Below are 18,682 nucleotides of genomic sequence, written 5' to 3'. Positions count from 1 at the left end.
TTTTATTTTTTTGCTCTTTAAATATTTTTAAAAAGAAAACATATTTTTATTCATTATACATACCAATCGAAGTCCCCTCCTTCCATTTCTTTCACATACCATACCACCCTAGCCCCATCCACTCCTCAGAGAGGGTAAAGCTCATTGATTTGGAGAAGGTCCAAGGCCCTCTGTACTATTTCTAGGCTGAGCAAGGTATCCATCCAAAGCGTTCACAAAAAGCCAATACAAGCAGTAGGGATAAATCTTAGTGCCATTACCTGTGGCCCCTCAGTCTGCCCCAGCCATGCAACTGTCAACCACATTCAGAGGGACTATTTTGGTCCTTTGCTTGTTTCTTCCCAGTCCAGCTGGTGTTGGTGAGCTCCCATTAGTTCAGGTAGACTGTTTCATTGGGTGTACCTATCATGGTCTTGACCACTTTGCTCATATTCTCATTCTCCCACTCTTCAACTGGACTTTCGGAGTTCAGTCCAGTGTTCCAATGCTGGTCTCTGCCTCCGTTTCCATCAGTTGCCAGATGAAAGTCCTATGGTAATATTTAAGATATTCATCAGTCTGACTACAGGGCAAGGGAAGTTTGGGTACTCTCTCCTCTATTGCTTAGGGAATCATCATGTCATACTTCAAAATCTCATATTCCACAAAATTGGAAAACTTAAAGGAAATGGACAACTTTCACTATTTGATGATGATAAGATACTTTGCATAAGTGACCCTAAATAGTCTACCAATGAACTCCTACAACTCATAACCACCTTCAGTAGTATAGCAGGATGAAAGATTAACTTGAAAAAAAATCAGTAGTCCTCCTTTATGCAGATGATAAATGGGCTGAGAAAGAAAACAGAGAAACATCATTTACAATAGCCACAAATAACATAAAATACCTTGGAGTAACTCTAACCAAACAGTTGGAAGACTTGCATGACAACAACTTTAAATCATTGAATATAGAAATTTAAGAAGACACCAGAAGATGGAAAGATCTCCCATGTTCTTGGGTCTAGGGGTAGACTCACAAATCAATATCCTCTGCTGGCATGGAGAACAGCAACTGAATCCAGCAGCTGGAAAAGAGGCCAGACGTGCTTTATCTCAGTATAAATAGTATATTAGGCCACACCCAAGTGGGTAGGTAACATAAAGGCTACTGGCTTTGGGATTTCCTACAGCACATAATTGTTTCTTTCCTTCCTCATGGTTCACAAAGGCTAGGTGTAGCAGAAGTGTTTTCAAACAGAAGAACTGAGTCTTTTTAGACTATACAGAAGGCATTGCAAAGGCTGGCATTGGACTAATTAATGTGTATCAACAAGGGTAAGGTAACCCTTTGCCATAAGGAAGCACCCTAATAGGACTGCCCACAGATCAGGATATCAAATTTATTTCAATCATTTCCTGTCATCAGTGAAGAAACTCATCTATAGAATAATTAAAGATTTAATTCTTTTTAAAAATATAATACTGCTCTGAATGCAATCAAAGACAGAGCAGCTTCAGTAGTATATGCTTCTTGCATTGCAACAGTTTAGGCATATGTGATACAGGTATGTATAATAAACATTCTGTAAATATTAAGAAATGGAAGGAAAATAAGTGGATTTAATTCTGATTAAGAAGATCATACTAATGTTATCCAATACTGGTGGTCAGTCTTGAAACTGAACATGCATGTAACATTATACACATCAAGCTGGTTATATTTAGGGATACACACACACACATACATACACACACATACATACATGCATACAAATACTTATGCATATAGCAACAATTAATTTAAAATTATGTCTTGAATTTAAAAGAATGCAGTGGGGTATATATGAAGGTTTGCAGATAGTAATGGGAAGGGAGAAAACAAAAAAATTATATTAATCTCAAAAATGAAAGAAAACAATAGTGTGAACTGTGAATCTAATCCAAAGAGGATCTAATCCTCTCCCTCTTCTTGGTAATGCACTTCAACACAAGCTTTTGTGTATGTGGTTATTCCTATAACTGTCCCTCATGTGATAATTTAAAACTAAAAAATAAAAAGAATTCAAAAGCAAAAATAATAAATTGGTTTCACATTAATTAAGAAATCTATATTGAAAGCACTTTGGATTACTGAATGCTCAGATATGCAGGGAACTATTCTGGGAACACAACTTTTGAAGATTTAGTCAGAAATGAAGGAGACTTCATTTTATTATTCTACAATGGCAATATTTGATTTACTTTCTTATAACATGCTATTTATCTGTAAGTACTCATTTTGTTTCTTTGACTATTGTCAAGTTCTACTTTTATCTCCAAATAAGTGAATTCTTGAAGTTTGTCTTATTCCAATTTCTTTCCAGTTAAATCTATTTTCACATCAATTTCCTGACAGATACAATCATCTCAGCTTGCTTTTAAGAAGATATAGCTGATCTTTTTAATCGAGTTGAGGTCCAGAGGAAGCCATTTGAGGTTCTCAGTAACCTAGTCTACTTCTACTCTGTGCCCCAAATATCGTCAATGTTTGACACTTTGTTAGCATTTCCCACTGTTTTTCAAAATTCTCCTCCCACTGCCACACTCATTGTCATAAACACAGATTCTACTCTAACTTCTGTTTCATTGCAAATATGATCCTTTTTCTTCTTTAAGGTACAGTTTAATTCTGATGTCATTCAATAACCATTAGAGGCAACATAACTTCCATTTGCTAAAACTAAAGCACATGGGGAAGTGCAGAATTGGCTCAGATCCCAAATGTTACTGTGCTTGCTGGGTGAGCTTGGACAAGCTATCCATTATTTACAAGTGTATGATTTTTTATTCAAGAAAGACACTAAAAAAATAACTAATTACTTGGTCTGTAGTATATATGGAAAGCCTCACATACTGACTAGCAGATATAATGTTTACAGTAAGTTACTGTTTTATATTTGAAAAATTGTTTGATGACAATACTATGGTTTAAATCAATTCACAAATTTCCTACCTTATGAATTACTTGAGCATGGTATCACTATCTTGTACATATGCTATGAATATACCAATAGTTTTTTAGTATCAGTTTTTGTGGTCTTAACCATAGAAGCAAATCAGTGATCACAACAGAAAACTTTCGTTAATGATTATGTTTAATAAATTGAATGCAATGTTGATGAACAAATACAGAATAACTTAAAAATTTCAAACTCCAGAATACAAACAATCTACTTTATAGAATAAGAGTAAAATTGTACATAACAAATATGAAATGCTCTTAATGAGAGACCATGTTTGAATGAATGTTCATACAAAGTATCTAAAATATCTAAGGTCATATGAGAAAACATCTTATACAAATGTGAAGTTAATGCTCATCAATGGTTTTATACAAAAAAGGATTTGTATTTGAGTACTTCAACTCTTCCTGAGATTGTGATAATTATGCTTTGGGATCCAGAAATAATATGGAGAATAGCATATATATTCTAAATTTTATTCTTTAAATTTATTGAATATATCAAACCTGTCACCTTCATGAACAATCCTAAAAGGTCGATTTGGTCCCAGTTCCTCAGATATTAGGAGAAAATTTTTGCAGAATATTACTTTTCAAAACAATTTGATTCAAACAGTCTAATGCATTAACGTTTTTCCTTTGTGTCATTTTTTCACTATATATATATATAATTTTTGTAATTTTGGAGAATGATAGTATCCAGTGGAAATATATTGTCCAGGGGAGAAGATAGTTGTTTCACAACACTACAAAATCATCTCTTCTTCATGGTTCTTTTAATCACATTTATTACTTCCTTATTTCTCAAACTATAAATAAAAGGGTTTAATAATGGGATTACTAGAGTATAAAAAATAGCAACAGGTATATCTTTATCCCCCTCATTAACTGAACTTGGTCGAATATACATGTAGAGAAGAGAACCATAGAATATCGACACAGACAGAAAGTGGGAAGCACAAGTTGATAAGGCTTTGCTTCTTCCCTCTTTGGACTTCATTGTGAATATAGTAAAAAGGATGTAGAAATAAGATATCAGGACTATAGTAATGGAAAAGATTTGAACAGATCCTGAAAAGATGAGTATCATCAATTCATTGATATAAGGGTCAACACATGAGAGTCTATATAGTGGAAGGACATCACAAAAGAAGTGATTGATTACATGAGACCTACAGAAAGTTAACCTAAACAAGAACCCTATGTGAATGACTGAATGCAAGTTTCCTGCTATGTAGGCTCCTGCGGTCATTTGAAGGCAGAGCTTCTTGGACATCATGGTGTGGTACTGCAGAGGGTTACATATGGCCACATAGCGGTCATAGGCCATTGCTGCCAGAAGAAAGCAATCTGTAGTTTCAGCAAGACAGAGAAAATAAAACTGTGCCATACATTCATACAGAGAAATCCTTCTGTCCACAGAAAAGAAGTTCTCTAGCATCTTGGGAGTGATGGCACAGGAGCAGCAGGAATCCATGAGAGCCAAGTTTCCCAGAAAGATGTACATGGGTGTGTGAAGATGGCGTTCCATGTAGATCAAGACCACCAGCCCCACATTCCCCACCATGGTGACCAGATAGATGGCTAAGAACACCAGGAATAGAAGGGTCTTTAGTTCTGGGTGATCTGAGAATCCCAGCAGGATGAACTCTGTTGTCAAGGAATAGTTGTCCTCAGTCATCTTCAGCTTCTCTGTTGACTAGTGAGAAAGATGTAATATTGTGACTATGAATCAATCAATTAAAGCATTATCATTATTATTATTATTATTTACTTTTGTTATTAATTAGTACAACATAATATTTTCCTATGCAAATTTTACCTGCTGTCCCTGAAATAAAGAGCTCCTGTATTTTTGTGGTTTTCTTTAAAGAGTCAACATTTTTGAAATTTACAGGACTGTTTTAAGAATCATGCTGGGTACTTGAGGTTGGAAAGAATTATCTTTCTGTTTGTGTATAAATATATCAAGCAAAGTTGTGTACCCAGATTTTGTTTATTGTCTTTAAATAGTTCCATCGTTCATTTTTTGAGTTCCTTAAAACACATTTAAATCAATTACTATGCACTATGAGAAGATGGTTATTAAGTGCTGTTTTAGAGGAGGGAATTTTTGAAAAGGATCATATAAATACTCGATATAGCTCCATTGATAGGATGAGTGCTTACCATGCATGAAGTTGTAGATTCCACTTTCAAAGCCCCACAAATTAGATATGATGGCACATGCTTGTCATGGTAGAACTCATGAGCTGGAGGCAGGAAATCAGAAGTTCGGGGTCATCCTTAACCACATAGTGAGTGAATGCTAGCCTGAAATGCATAAGACTTCATGTCAGAAGAAGGTAGATAATAAAAAATCTGTATCAAGTAATAATAGATCATTGTTAAATTAATATTATATTAATATAATATGATATATTATATTAGAGATGGCAGAAATATCACAAGAGACTGAGGGCTTTGTGTCAATAAAATTAATTAGAATGAAGAAATGTGTTTTCATTATCATTCTTGTTTCCTTTGAACAATAACTCTGATTTGCTTTTAGTCCAATAGAATTTTTCCATATATTCCCTTCTTTCTTTCTCTCTCTCTCTCTCTCTCTCTCTCTCTCTCTCTCTCTCCCTCCCTCCCTCCCTCCCTCCCTCCCTCCTGTCCTTCCTTTCTTCCTTCCTTCCTCTCTCTCTCTCTCTCTCTCTCTCTCTCTCTCTCTCTTGTCCTCTTCCTCCTCCTCCTCCTCCTCCTCCTCCTCCTCCTCCTCCTCCTCCTCCTCCTCCTCCTCCTCCTCCTCCTCCTCCTCCTCCTCCTCCTCCTCCTCCTCCTCTTCTTCTTCTTCTTCTTCTTCTTCTTCTTCTTCTTCTTCTTCTTCTTCTTCTTCTTCTTCTTCTTCTTCTCTTTCTTCTTCCTTTTCTCTTCTCTTCTCCTCCTCCTCCTCTTTCTCCCCATCTCCCTCCTCCCCCTTCCCCTTTTCTCCTCCTTCTCCTGCTCATCCTTCTCTTACTTCCCCTTCTTATTCTTTTGTTAATGCACATTTTACAACCAACAATAATCAATATAAATTTAATTTAGTTTAAAAGACCTAAGTGATCTTGTTTTCTGTATTATGTTACATATCATCATTGTGCTACAAAATCCCCCAAATCTGGTAAATTATCTTTATTGCTTTATTTTGCAAATACATCTGAAAGGTTTTTAGACTAAATTATCAATATTCTGGGGGTTGATTGTTAAATGCTTCTGTGAAAGAAAATATAATTGGCAATGAGAGAAAGCCGAGCTAGTTTCAATTCTATATCCAAAGCCTGGGAACAGAGACCTTGTTTCTGTATCCTTGTCATGATCATGAGTGAACTTTTCATTGCACATATGATTATTGCCCTAAGAATAGTCTATAAGGAAAGTTGTAAAATCAACTTTTACAAGAAATAATTATCTTCATTTATATTTCTTTCTTGTTTCTCAAAACATCATATGATATTTGTAGCAAATAAGCTTATAAAACATACGTATCATTAAACTTCTGGTAGTTAATATTTAGAAAGAATAAATTCTAATTGAATTTGTAAAAAGAAATTTTATTTCTTTTAAAAGATTCTTTCACATGGTTAATGGTTAATTTCACTAGAACCTATTGACTAATCATACTACCTTGATAACCAAAATAGGCTTGCTTTTTCATGATCAAAACTTCAAGAAGGAGTCAGTAGGTATTTCATTGCTGTAGTAACTAAATGTAGATCATATAGTTAAGTGAAGCAGAAATAACTTTCAATGTTCATGCTTGTGCTATTATAGAATATTTTGTGATTTTTTTCATATAGGCTAAAGTTATTTTACCTGAAAAATCACATTAATTATTATTGCCTCATTCTTTTATATGCCACTCAGGCATGAGAAGAGCTAAGAATATTATGGAAGAATTGAAATCTAGAATACAAAAATAATAAAATTTCAGAGAAGTAAATCTGTTCTTTTTGTAAAATCCCCCTTCAGTAAAAGTGCTGGAAAACCTCTTTTACCTTGAGTTTACCAAGAAGTTTTTCATAGTGAAGCATTGGCTTTATGGTGGAGGTCTTGGAAGTTTTGAAAATATAAGTATGTCGTTGGAGCTCAGAGAGTGAAAATCAGAGATAATCTAGGATCAGTGCTAATTATGTCCATCCCAGAGTGTAGTTAAAGTGTTCCAAGAAATCCTAAAGGACTTTCCCTGTACTACAGACCATTCCCTTGAGATATTAACCCTTGAGCCATACAAATCGCTTGAACGTATTTAGCAATATCCTGTAAGTGGCGTTAAATCAAATGATTTTTGGACAAGTTGGTTTGAAGATAATCATGCATACTAGTAACTAACTGACTTGATTTTTATAATTCATTGCACAAATGTATGCATAAAATATCAAATAGTATGTGTAATGTAAAAATGTGCTCTATTTGAAAACTGATTTTTTTCCTTCCCAACAGGTATTACTTTGCAAATAGATTCTTGGTCAGGACTGGGACTTTGTGTTCACTTCTCTTTCTCAGTCCAGCCTTTTTGTCTGGTTTGAACTGTGCAGGCCTTGTGCATGCAGCCACAGTCTCTGTGAATTCACATGTGCATTGATCATGTTATGTCTGGAAGATGCTGTGTCCATGGAGTCATCTACTCACTGAACTCACACCTGTCTGCATTTATTAAATGGAACAGAATAAAGGGAAAGAAGAATGATTATTTTAAAAAATGCATCCCAGCTACTGATCACTTACTTGTCTTCCCATCGCCCCTTACTTAGCACAGATTCCTCAGCTTTGTTTTTCCAGTAAAGTCTCACTTTCACAGGTACAGGTGTACTTAGAATTTCCTGGCTCATTATATATATATATCTAGTTATTCAACCACATTATCATGTCATACAGTTATTGTTGCCCAGGACCTGGGATCCAAGCACATCTGGATGAAATGGAATAGCGCCAATTTGCCATGCCCACCACACATTTTTGGAAATGATGCAGTTTACCATTTATGAAGTGCATAATACACTGCCTCAATACAGAACGCACCTGACTTTCAAACAAGGATTGAACCCTTGGGTGACGTAGCAGGCTAGTATTGTTCAGATGCATATCGGCTTCCTGAATTTGATACTTACCTAAAGACAGTAAGTGGATGTAAATTTCTTGTCAGAAAAATTAATACCAATATCTAACATTGAGCATATGAATTTTCAAAAGGCAAATTTTTGCTATAAAATCATTTTCAAATAGTCATAGGAAAACAAAACACAAGGAAACTCATAAAGCACATATGTATCAACAGAAATATTTTTTTATTTAAATAAGATAAGTCAAATACACATATTTGATGGCTACCTACAAGTTCTTCTTAGCATTATGATATATCTTTTCAATTTTTTGTACGCCTCTAGAAAGGTGAAATTATTATTTAACTCACAAATATAAATTAGAAACAAAATTAGTGAGTTAAAATAAGATATCTTCACATATAATCAACTTTGAACCACTATTTTAGCTTATTTTACTTAGTTGGAGACATAATTTTATTACATTTTCATTATTATAATAAAACTACTTATTGCCCATCCAATATGTTGAAATATTTTAAACTAATTATGGGAATATTTTATTTTTGATTATTTTTACTGTTTTTATTGAGCTATACATTGTTTTCCACTCTCTTTCCTTCTTCCCGTCTACCATTCTACCTTCTCCTGTGATCCCCAATGCTCCCAATTTACTCAGGAGATCTTGTCTTTTTCTCCTTCCTAGGCAGATCCAGGTATGTCTCTCTTAGGATCCTCTTTGTTGTCTAGGTTCTCTAGGGTTGTGAACTATAGGCTAATTTTTCTTTGAGTTATGTCTAAAAGCTGCTTATGAGTGAGTACATATTGTACTTGTCTTTTTGGATCTGGGTTACCTCACTCAATATGTTTTTTTCTAGATCCATCCATTTGCCTGCAAATTTCACAATGTCATTTTTTATTATTCCATTGTGTAAAGTACCACATATTCTTTATCCATCCTTTGACTGAGGGGCATCTAGGTTTTTTCCATTTTATGGCTAGTATGAATAATGAATTCTGCTTTGAACACAGTTAAGCACTTGTCCTTGTGGTATAATTGAGCATTCTTTGGATATATATCTAAAAGAGATATTTCTGGTTATTGAGTTAGATTGTTTCTTAATTTTCTGAGAAATCACCATATTGATTCCCAAAGTGACTATAAAAGTTTATACTCCCACCAGCAATGGAGAAGTGTTCTCTTTACCCTATATCCTCTCCAGCATAAGCTGTCATCAGTGTTTTTGATCTTGCCCATTCTTACAAGTGTAAGATGGTATCTCAGAGTTTTCTTGATTTGCATTTTACTGATGGCTAAGGATGTTGAGAATTTCCTTAAGTGGTTTTCAGACTCTTTAGATTCATCTGTTGAGAGTTCTCTGTTTAGGTTTGTACTCCATGTTTTTGCTGTTTTTATTCATTTATTTATATATTTTTATTTTTTAAGAAAGAAAACAAACTATTTTTTATTATGCATACCCAATACACATTCTCACATCCTCCCTTCCTCTCATTCCCTCCACTTGCTCCCTCACCCTGCTCCACATCCACTCCTCAGAGAGGGCAAGGCACATTGCTTTTTAGGGAAGGTCCATGGCCCTCCATACCATATCTAGGCTGAGCAAGGTATCCATCCAAAGAAAGTAGGTTCCCAAAAAGCCAGTACAAGCAGTAGGGATAAATCCTGGAGCCACTGCTTGTGGCCCCTCAGTCTGCCTCAGTCATACAACTGTCAACCACATTTAGAGGGACTAGTTTGGACCTATGCTTATTCTTTCCCAGCCTAGATGGAGTTGGTGAGTTCCCATTAGCTCAGGTAGATTGTTTCAGTGGGTGTACCCATCATGGTCTTGACCTCCTGCTCATATTCTCATTCCTTATACTCTAAAACTGGACTTTGGGGGCTCATCCATGCTCTAATGTGGGTCTCTGCCTCTTTTTCCATCAGTTGTTGGATGAAGGTTCTATGTTGATATTTAAGATATTCATCAGTCTGACTACAAAGCAAGGCCAGTTCGGGCACTCACTCCTCTATTGCTTAGGGTCTTAGCTGGCACCATTTTTGTGGGTTCCTGGGAATTTCTCTAATGCCAGGTTTCTTGCTAGCCCCAAAATGGGCTCCTTCAATCAAGGTATCTCTTTCATTGCTCTCATCTCTATTCTTTCATTTCAACTATCCCATTCCCTTAAGTTCTCCCCCCTTTCTCCTCTTCTTTTTCCTTCCACCTTCCCTTCTTCCCCCACTGAAGAAAGATGCTAAAAAGAAATCACACACTAGCCCAGAATTGAGTATAATAAGCATAGTTGAGCAATGTCTTTGTAATATATCGAGCATATTTTGGGTACATACTTAAAGTGGTGTTAATGGATCCTGACAGGTTGATTCCTGTTTTCTGAGAAACCACCATACTAATTTCCAAAATGGTTGTGCAAGTTTGCATTAACACCAGCAATGGATGAATGTTCCCCTTACTCCACATCCTCTCCAGCATAAGCTGTCATTGGTGCTTTTGATCTTAGCCATTCTGACAAGTGTAAGATGATATCTCAGAGTTGTTTTGATTTGCATTTTTCTGATGGCTAAGGATGTTGACATTTCCTTCAGTTACTTTCAGCCTTTTTGGTTCTTCTGTTGAGAATTATTTGTTTAGTTCTGTATCCCATTTCTAATTTCAGTTTTTTGGAAGTTCAATGTCTAATTTCTTGAGTTCTTTATATATTTTGGAGATTAGTTCTCTGTCTGATGTGTGGTTGGTAAAGATCTTTTCCCATTCAGTAGGCTGCCTTTTTGTCTTATAGACTGTGTCCTTTGCTTTACAGAAGCTTCTTAGTTTTAGGAGGTCCTATTTATTTATTGTTGCTCTTAGTATCTGTGCTACTGGGGTTATATTTATGTCTCCTGTGCCCATGCATTGAAAGCTACTTTCACTTTCTCTTCTATCAGGTTTAGTATGGTTGGATTTATATTGAGGTCTTTAATCCATTTGGACTTGAGTTTTATTTATGGGGATATATATGGATCTATTGTCTTTTTTTTACATGTTGACATTCAGGAACATTTGTTGAAGGTGTTTTATTTTTTCCATTTTATAATTTTAATTTCTTTGTCAAAAATCATGTGTTCATAGGTATGTAGATTAATATCTAGGTCTTAAATTTGATTGTATTGGTGAAACTCTCTGTTTTTATGCCAATACCAAGCTGTTTCCATTTACTATAGCTCTGTAATAGAGCTTGATGTCAGGGATGGTGATACCTCTGGAAGTTCTTTTATTGTACAGGATTGTTTTGGCTATCCTGTTTTTTTCCATATGAAGTTAATTATTTTTCTTTTAAGGTCTGTGAAGAATTGTGTTGGGATTTTGATGGGTATTCCATTGAATCTATAGATTGTTTTTGGTAGGATTGCCATTTTTATTATGTTGATCTTACTTATCCTAGAATATTGGAGATAGTTCCATTTTCTGGTATCTTCTTCAATTTCTTTCTTCAAGGAAAGCTCTTGTCTAATAGACCTTTCACTTCTTCAGTTAGTGTTACCCCAAGATATTTTATGTTATTTGTGGCTATTGTAAAAGGTGATATTTCTCTAACTTGTGTGGTTGGCTTTATGTTGAGGTCTTTGATCTATCTGGACATGAGTTTTCTGCATGGTGATAGATATGTATCTATTTTGATTCTTCAACATGTTGATATCCAGTTATGCCAGCACCTTTTGTTGAATATGCTTTCTTTTTTTCCATTTTATATTGTTTGCTTGCTCTACAAATATCCAGTGTTCATACATGCATGGATTGGATTGAATCCTGGTCTTTGCTTGATTCCACTGGTCATTTTTGCCAATACCAGGCTGTTTTCATTGCTGTGCCTCTATTTTAGAGTTTGAAGTCAGGGATTGTTGTACCTCCAGAAGTTTCTTTATTGTACAGGATTGTTTTGTCTATTCTGGATGCTTTGTTTTTCATATAAAGTTGAGTGTTATTCTTTGAGGTCTGGGAAGAATTTTTCTGGGATCTTTATGGGCTTTGCATTAAATCCATAGATTTCTTATGGTAAGATTGCCATTTTTACTATGTTAATTCTACTTACCCAAGAGCATGGGAGATCTTTCCATTTTTCTGGTGTCATCTTCAATTTTTTTTGATAGTTTTAAAATTTTTTCATATAGCTCTTTCACTTTTTTGGTTAGAGATATTTTACATTATTTGGGGTTATTGTGAAGGTTCATGTTTTTTCTGATTTCTTTCTCAGCTTTTTAAAATCATCTGTATCATGGAGGCTTCTGATTTTTTTTTGAGTTAATCTTGTATCATGTTACATTGTTGAAATTGTTTGAGTTGTAGGAATTCCCTGATAGTATTTTTGGGGTCACTTATGTATACTATCATATCTTCAGTAAATAGTAAAAGTTTGACTTTTTTCTTATTTGTATCCCGTTGATCTTTTTTTGTTGCTTTATTGCTGTAACTAGAACTTCAAGTACTATATTGAATACATATAGAGAGTGGAAACCTTCTCTTGTTTCTGATTTCAATGGGATTGCTTTGTATAGGAAGAGACTGCTTGTTCTGTAGGTGGAAGCTGTTTGGTCATTTCCCAGCTGCCCAGAACCAAAATAAACCACAATGAAAGTATATTAATTGCAATACTGTTTGGTAAATAGCTTAAGCATAGTTTTAGCTAGCTCTTACATCTTAAATATCCCATCCATGTGTATTACCGTGAGGCTTGTGGTTTACCAGCAAGATTTTGGGAGCATCTGTCTCTTTCAGCAGCTTCATGGTCTCTTTGACTCTGCCTGTTTTCTCTCTTTATCTGTGTTCGGATTTCCCTCCTGGCTTTACTCAACTAAGCCGTTAGCCAATGGTAATAAAACATATTCATAGCATACAGAGAGAAATTGCACATCAACTTTGAGTTTCTCTCCATTTAGTTTGACGTTGGTTGTTGGATTGTTGTATATTGCCTTTATTATGTTTAGTTATGTCTTTTGTATCCCTCTTTTTTCAAGACTTTTATCATGAAGGAACATTGAATTTTGCTGAAGGCTTTTTCAGCTTCTAATGAGATGATCATATGACTTTTTTATTTAAGAACTTTTTATATGGTAGATTACACTGACAGATTTTTTTTTATGCTGAACAATCCCTGCATCTCTGGAAGAAAGTCTACTTGGTCATAATGGATGATTTTTCTGATGTGTTCTTAGATTTGTTTCACCAGTATTTTATTATTTTTGAATCAATGTTCATGAGTGAGATTTGTCTGTAATTTTCTTTCTTAGTTGTGTTTTTGTGCAGTTTTGATATCAGGGTAAGAGTAGACTCATAAAAAGAATTTGGCAATGTTCCTTCTATTTTTATTGTATGGAAAAATTTGAGGAATATTGGTATTAGTTCTTTGAAAATCTGATAGAATTCTGCACTATAACCATTTGGCCCTAGGCTATTTTTGGTTGGGATACTTTTGATGATTGTTTTTTTTTTCCGTTAGCAATTATAGGTTTATTTAATTTGCTTATCTGTTCTTGAGGTAATTTTGGTAAGTGATACTTATCCAGAAAATTGTCAATTTCCTTTAAGTTTTCCAATTTTATGGAATACATGCTTTTAAAATATGGCCTAATGATTCTTCTCCATCATTTCCCCTTTTTCTGTTTAAACAAAAAAGGCTTTAAACTTTAACATAGTAGAATTACATATAACAAAACAGTTTTCAAGCAAGAATTACAGTTACAATATTTATATCTACTTTATCTTTTATCATAACAAAGGAAAACTATAACTATCTCTTTCATCTGTCTATGTGTTACTTTCATTGGTTATTAAAGAAACTGCCTTGGCCCTTTGATAGAATAGAAAATTGGGTAGGTGGAGTAAGCAGAACAGGATGCTGGGTAGAAGGCAGTGAGGCAGTTGCCATGAAGGTCCAGCCCAAGATGGACGTGGGTTAGAATCTTCCCGGTAAGCCACCACCTTATGGTGCTAAACACATAAATAGAAATGGGTTAATCAAGATGTGAGAGTTAGCCAGTAAGAGGCTAGAGCTAATGGGTCAGGCAGTGTTTAAATGAATACAATTTGTGTGTTGTTATTTTGGGTGTAAAGCTAGCCACGCATAAGCCTGGTGGGATGAAAAGCAGGCCTGCTCATCTCATCACTACAGATGGTGCTCAACTGTATCCACAGAAAGCCTGAAAAAGCTTGAGAAAGAATAGAATAAAGCATTTTTTTCTTGGTAGCAGCAATTTCTCGGGTCTGCTCTGCTTGCTAGAGGCAAGCAAGTGCTCTCATCTAAGAGAGGCTTCCTGACTCAGCTTTAGCTGCAAAACCCTGAAGCTGTTTTAAGAGGTCCTACCACAAAACACTTAAATGGTGTTGATGAAAAGCTGAACGCATGCTTTTCAGTTTTCAGCCATAGCAGGAAAAAAGCTGTGCTGTTTTAAAATGCTGGCTTTCTGGGCCATCCTGCCAGGGCAAACTCTGACTTTTTCAAGCAGGCAGTCCGACTGAGTGTGGTCTATGAGCAGAATGCTGCAGCTTGCTTGCTGGCAGGGACCTTGAAATGCCATAGAGTTGTGGCAATCAAAATGGCTATAGTCGGTACCTCTGCCATGAGGCTGGAAAGGTTAGGAATGGGCTGGATCCAGCCATCAAAGCCACAGCTTTAATCCTCTCCTTAGACTCATGTAGTTAGAAAAAGAGAGATATACAGTAAAGAGAGATTCAAAGATAAATAAAACCTCTAAATGGTTTACAGTGTGTTAAAAATATATACAGAGAATCTGTCTCAAAAAATAAAAGTAAAAATAAATGAAATAGAGGTTAAAATAAACCTGCACAAATATGGAAAATACACAGAGAATCTTGATACTGTATGCTATTATGCTTTCTTTGAATTGTTTGAATGTTGAGGAAGAAGCAATAGCTGCTAAAAGATATTTGTTTATAAATGCTGCTGAACTAATCCAACATAGATATTTTGAAAATGCCTTGACTTCAAAATTTGGATCTAAGGTTATGATGCTTTGGAAAAGTTATTCTTTTGTTTTCACAGAGGATGAGACCCTGTGGATTGCTTCTGTCCCAATATGGTATGATAGACCACACCCTCCTGAAAGGTTGCTGTGAACACCCTCAAAAAATTACTTTGCTCAACTCCCAACTGAGATGAACCTAGCAGACAGTTTATACCATGAAAAACCTAATTAACAAACCCCTCCCTATACAGCAGGAAGAAGTTTGGAGAGAAAAAACTGCACCCATATTCCCAAATATTGTTTGTAAATGTTCTTTTACATTTAAAGGGGGAAATGATATGGATATGAATAATTTATATTGGTATAAATTTTACTCTATTGATATAAATTTAAGGTCAATTTTGTTATATGTATATGTATTTCTGATATTAAGGTATTGTGATTGTATAGTTCATTTAAAAATGTAATGTATTTAGGTTGTTAATGGATATTCATCAATAATAGTCAACCTTGTAGTCATGTTAGTTAGATTTTCTAGATGTGCATAGATATATTTCAGACAGAAATTCTGCATATCTTTCAAAGACTACAGAATATGGTATTTTAAATGTTTTAATAACTTAGGGCTTTTCATGATAATGAGACACGTCTGCTCCTGGCAGCACCAGCTACTTCAAGAGGAAGATGGGCATCGAAGAGGCTCCCATTTTCGGAGTTTGATAGCCATTTGGGCATGAAACTGCTCTTGCCTGGATTGTTGAATAAAATGGACACAGAGAACCCACAGAGAGAGGACTGCTGAACTTGCCTAAAGGTGAGATGGTCTTTTGGGGTTCCTGATTCATGAAAAAGTCTGAGAGACATTCTGCAGGACACATAGGATAGTGACTGAACTGCCTTTGAAATTTCCTGCTTCATGGAAATGTCTGCTGGAAACCATGGGCCTGTAGGCTGAAGATGGATGCCCCAACAGTACAAAAAAAACCCCTTTGGGTGACTGTCCAGACAGCAAGATGTCTCTGTCATTTCTAGAGTTTTGGAAGTTGCTTATTTCTTGTTTGCTTAGTTAATATTATATCTTTCTGGAGTCTTTGATGGAGTTGAAGAATGGTTAGTTATAGTTTTCCTTCATTATGGTAAAAGATAAAATAGACCTAAATATTGTAATTGTAATTCTTGCTTGATATGTTATATGTAACTATATGTAATTTTACTATGTTAAAGTGAAAGCCTTTCATTTTTGTTTAAACAGAAAAAGGGGAAATGATATAGGTGGGTCTTATTTCTATGTGTTGCTTTCATTGGTTAATTAATAAAGAAACTGCTTGGCCTGATAGGTCAGACCATAGGTGGGTGGAGTAGACAGAACAGAATGCTGGAAGAAAGAAGCAGAGTCAGGCAGACGCCATGGAGCCAGCCACCAGGTCAGACATGCTGAATCTTTCCTGGTAAGCTATGACACTGTGGTGATACACAGATTACTAGATATGGGTTAAACGAATATGTGAGAGTTAGCCAGTAAGAGGCTAAAGCTAATGGGCCAGGCAGTGTTTAAATGAATACAGTTTGTGTGTTGTTATTTCAGGTGTAAAGCTAGCCAAGCGGGAGCTGGGTGGGATGAAAAGCAGCCCTGCTGGCCTCATCATTACAGTTTAGGATAATAAAGAAATACAGGTTAGCCGGGCGGTGGTGGCGCATGCCTTTAATCCCAGCACTCGGGAGGCAAAGGCAGGCGGATCTCTGTGAGTTCGAGACCAGCCTGGTCTACAAGAACTAGCTCCAGGACAGGCTCTAAAGCTGCAGAGAAATCTGTCTCGAAAAAACAAACAAAACAAAACAAAACAAAAAAAAAACAAAAAAAAGAAATATAGGTTAGTAGTTAATCACCTAGTATAATCGAACTTATAGTTACATTAGGCATGTTTTCAAGGTCAAACATATAATTTAGATAGATAGGTCATCTTCAAGCACTTCAAAGATCTACAGAATATGACATTTAAGGTGTTTAAATAACCTAGTTTCTTTTTTTATGACAATGAGACAAATCTGCTCATGGCAATACCAATTTACTTCAGAGAAGATAATGAGCATCAAAGAAATGCCACAAAGAGTTTACTTTCTTTGTGGTAAACATAAGCCACTGGGCAAGAAAATGCCCCTGCCTCAACTGCTGACAGTATGCTGTCCTAATTTGATAAGAAGGATACAAAATATTCTTTTTCACAGAAAAGTCTGTCAAATATGCTAGGCCTGTAGGCTGAAGATAGATGCCCCAGTGTTGCAGACAAATTTGGGAGACTGTCCAGGCATCCAGTTGTTTCTGTTATTTCTTACATTTTTTTTGGAAGTTGTTTGCTTGCACTTCTGATTACTCAGTCAATATTATTTTCTTCTTTGGTCTCTGAGGGAGTTGAAGATTAGATAGCTATAGTTATAGTTACCAGACATGGAAAGCAAGTTGTGATAGAAAGTAAATTTGGTATAAAACTTTGGACTCACCAAGATAAGATAGATAGGAAATATTTTCTCTGAATTTGTCAAATGCAAATGGACTAGACATTGTTGATGTACTTATTGCATGCATATATTGTATATAGTCATTGTACTTATTGTATATAGTTTTCTTATATTAAGTATAGCCTTTTTTATTCTTTTTATAAAAAAGTGAAAATGTAGTGAAATTTCAAATGTATTTTAATAAATAAAGACTGTTTTATCATCTGAGAGTAAAACAGTCCCACTGGTCAGCCTTACAGACAAGATTATGGTAACACACAACTTTAATCCCAGTGGCTGCAATGACACATACCTTTAATCCCAGTAGCCACCCTAGTTGCCATAGAAATCGGGTGGTGCATGCCTTTAATCCCAGTGGTACATTCCTTTGATCCCTGCTCTGGAAAGGAATATAAAATGGGGTGAGACAACTTTAAGATGCTGTCTCCTTCTGAGATCCCAGGAGGTAGGACTGCCATTTCATACTGAATTCGAGGTAAAAGCCAGTGGCTAGCTGGTTGTCTTTTTGGATATTCATGTTGAACCCTAGTTTCTGACCCTGAGTTTTTATTAATTATGTATCATTTCAGGATTTGCTTGTCTGCTTCTGGAGGTAGTTAGCTCAGGCCTTGCTTCAGGAGGATTTGACATATATTTTTTGCTACAATGCTGTGTGAGCTACAATATGATGCATTTTGATCAAATTTAGTTCCAATTACCCTCTCACTCTGTCTGATCCATGTCCTTTTCCTAAGTTATACCTATTTGGCTTTCATGTCTCTGCTTGCTTTTCATGTCCCAATTAGTTTCGTTAGGATTTCTTGCAGTAACATTTGTGAGGCGTTGCTTAAATTTACATGGTCACCTTATCAGTGGATATACTATTAGAGAAAATGTGTGTCCCTCCCTTCACAAGTATTAACTGTTTATAAATCCTCAGGGAAATGTAGGGTCTTATGAACCTCCTTCCTTCCCTGTCTTTTTCAGATCTTGTAATAGGTAATGGTAGATTCTGCAGGTTCTACTGTGAAATAGCAATGCCATTCTACAGCACTATTCTACCTCTTCCATTTCTTACATTTTTTTCATGTCAGCTCATAAGGTTTGGATATTAGAGCTTATGAAAAATTTTGGGATTAAACACAATGGAGAATT

At 35.5% G+C, this 18,682-nt stretch overlaps 1 protein-coding gene across 1 annotated transcript; it reads right to left on the bottom strand.

Annotated features, from left to right (window-relative positions):
* Positions 1-3,740: 3,740 nt before the first annotated feature.
* Positions 3,741-4,667, bottom strand: LOC119825341 (olfactory receptor 5K3-like). The gene has a single exon (XM_038346169.1). The coding sequence runs from the start codon at positions 4,665-4,667 to the stop codon at positions 3,741-3,743; it is 927 nt and encodes a 308-aa protein (XP_038202097.1).
* Positions 4,668-18,682: the final 14,015 nt, after the last annotated feature.

The sequence above is a fragment of the Arvicola amphibius genome, chromosome 10 (genome assembly GCF_903992535.2).
Source record: "Arvicola amphibius chromosome 10, mArvAmp1.2, whole genome shotgun sequence".
In the NCBI taxonomy this organism is placed as follows: domain Eukaryota; kingdom Metazoa; phylum Chordata; class Mammalia; order Rodentia; family Cricetidae; genus Arvicola; species Arvicola amphibius.
Note: the sequence above shows the minus strand (reverse complement) of the source record. Positions and strands in the feature narration are given on the sequence as shown.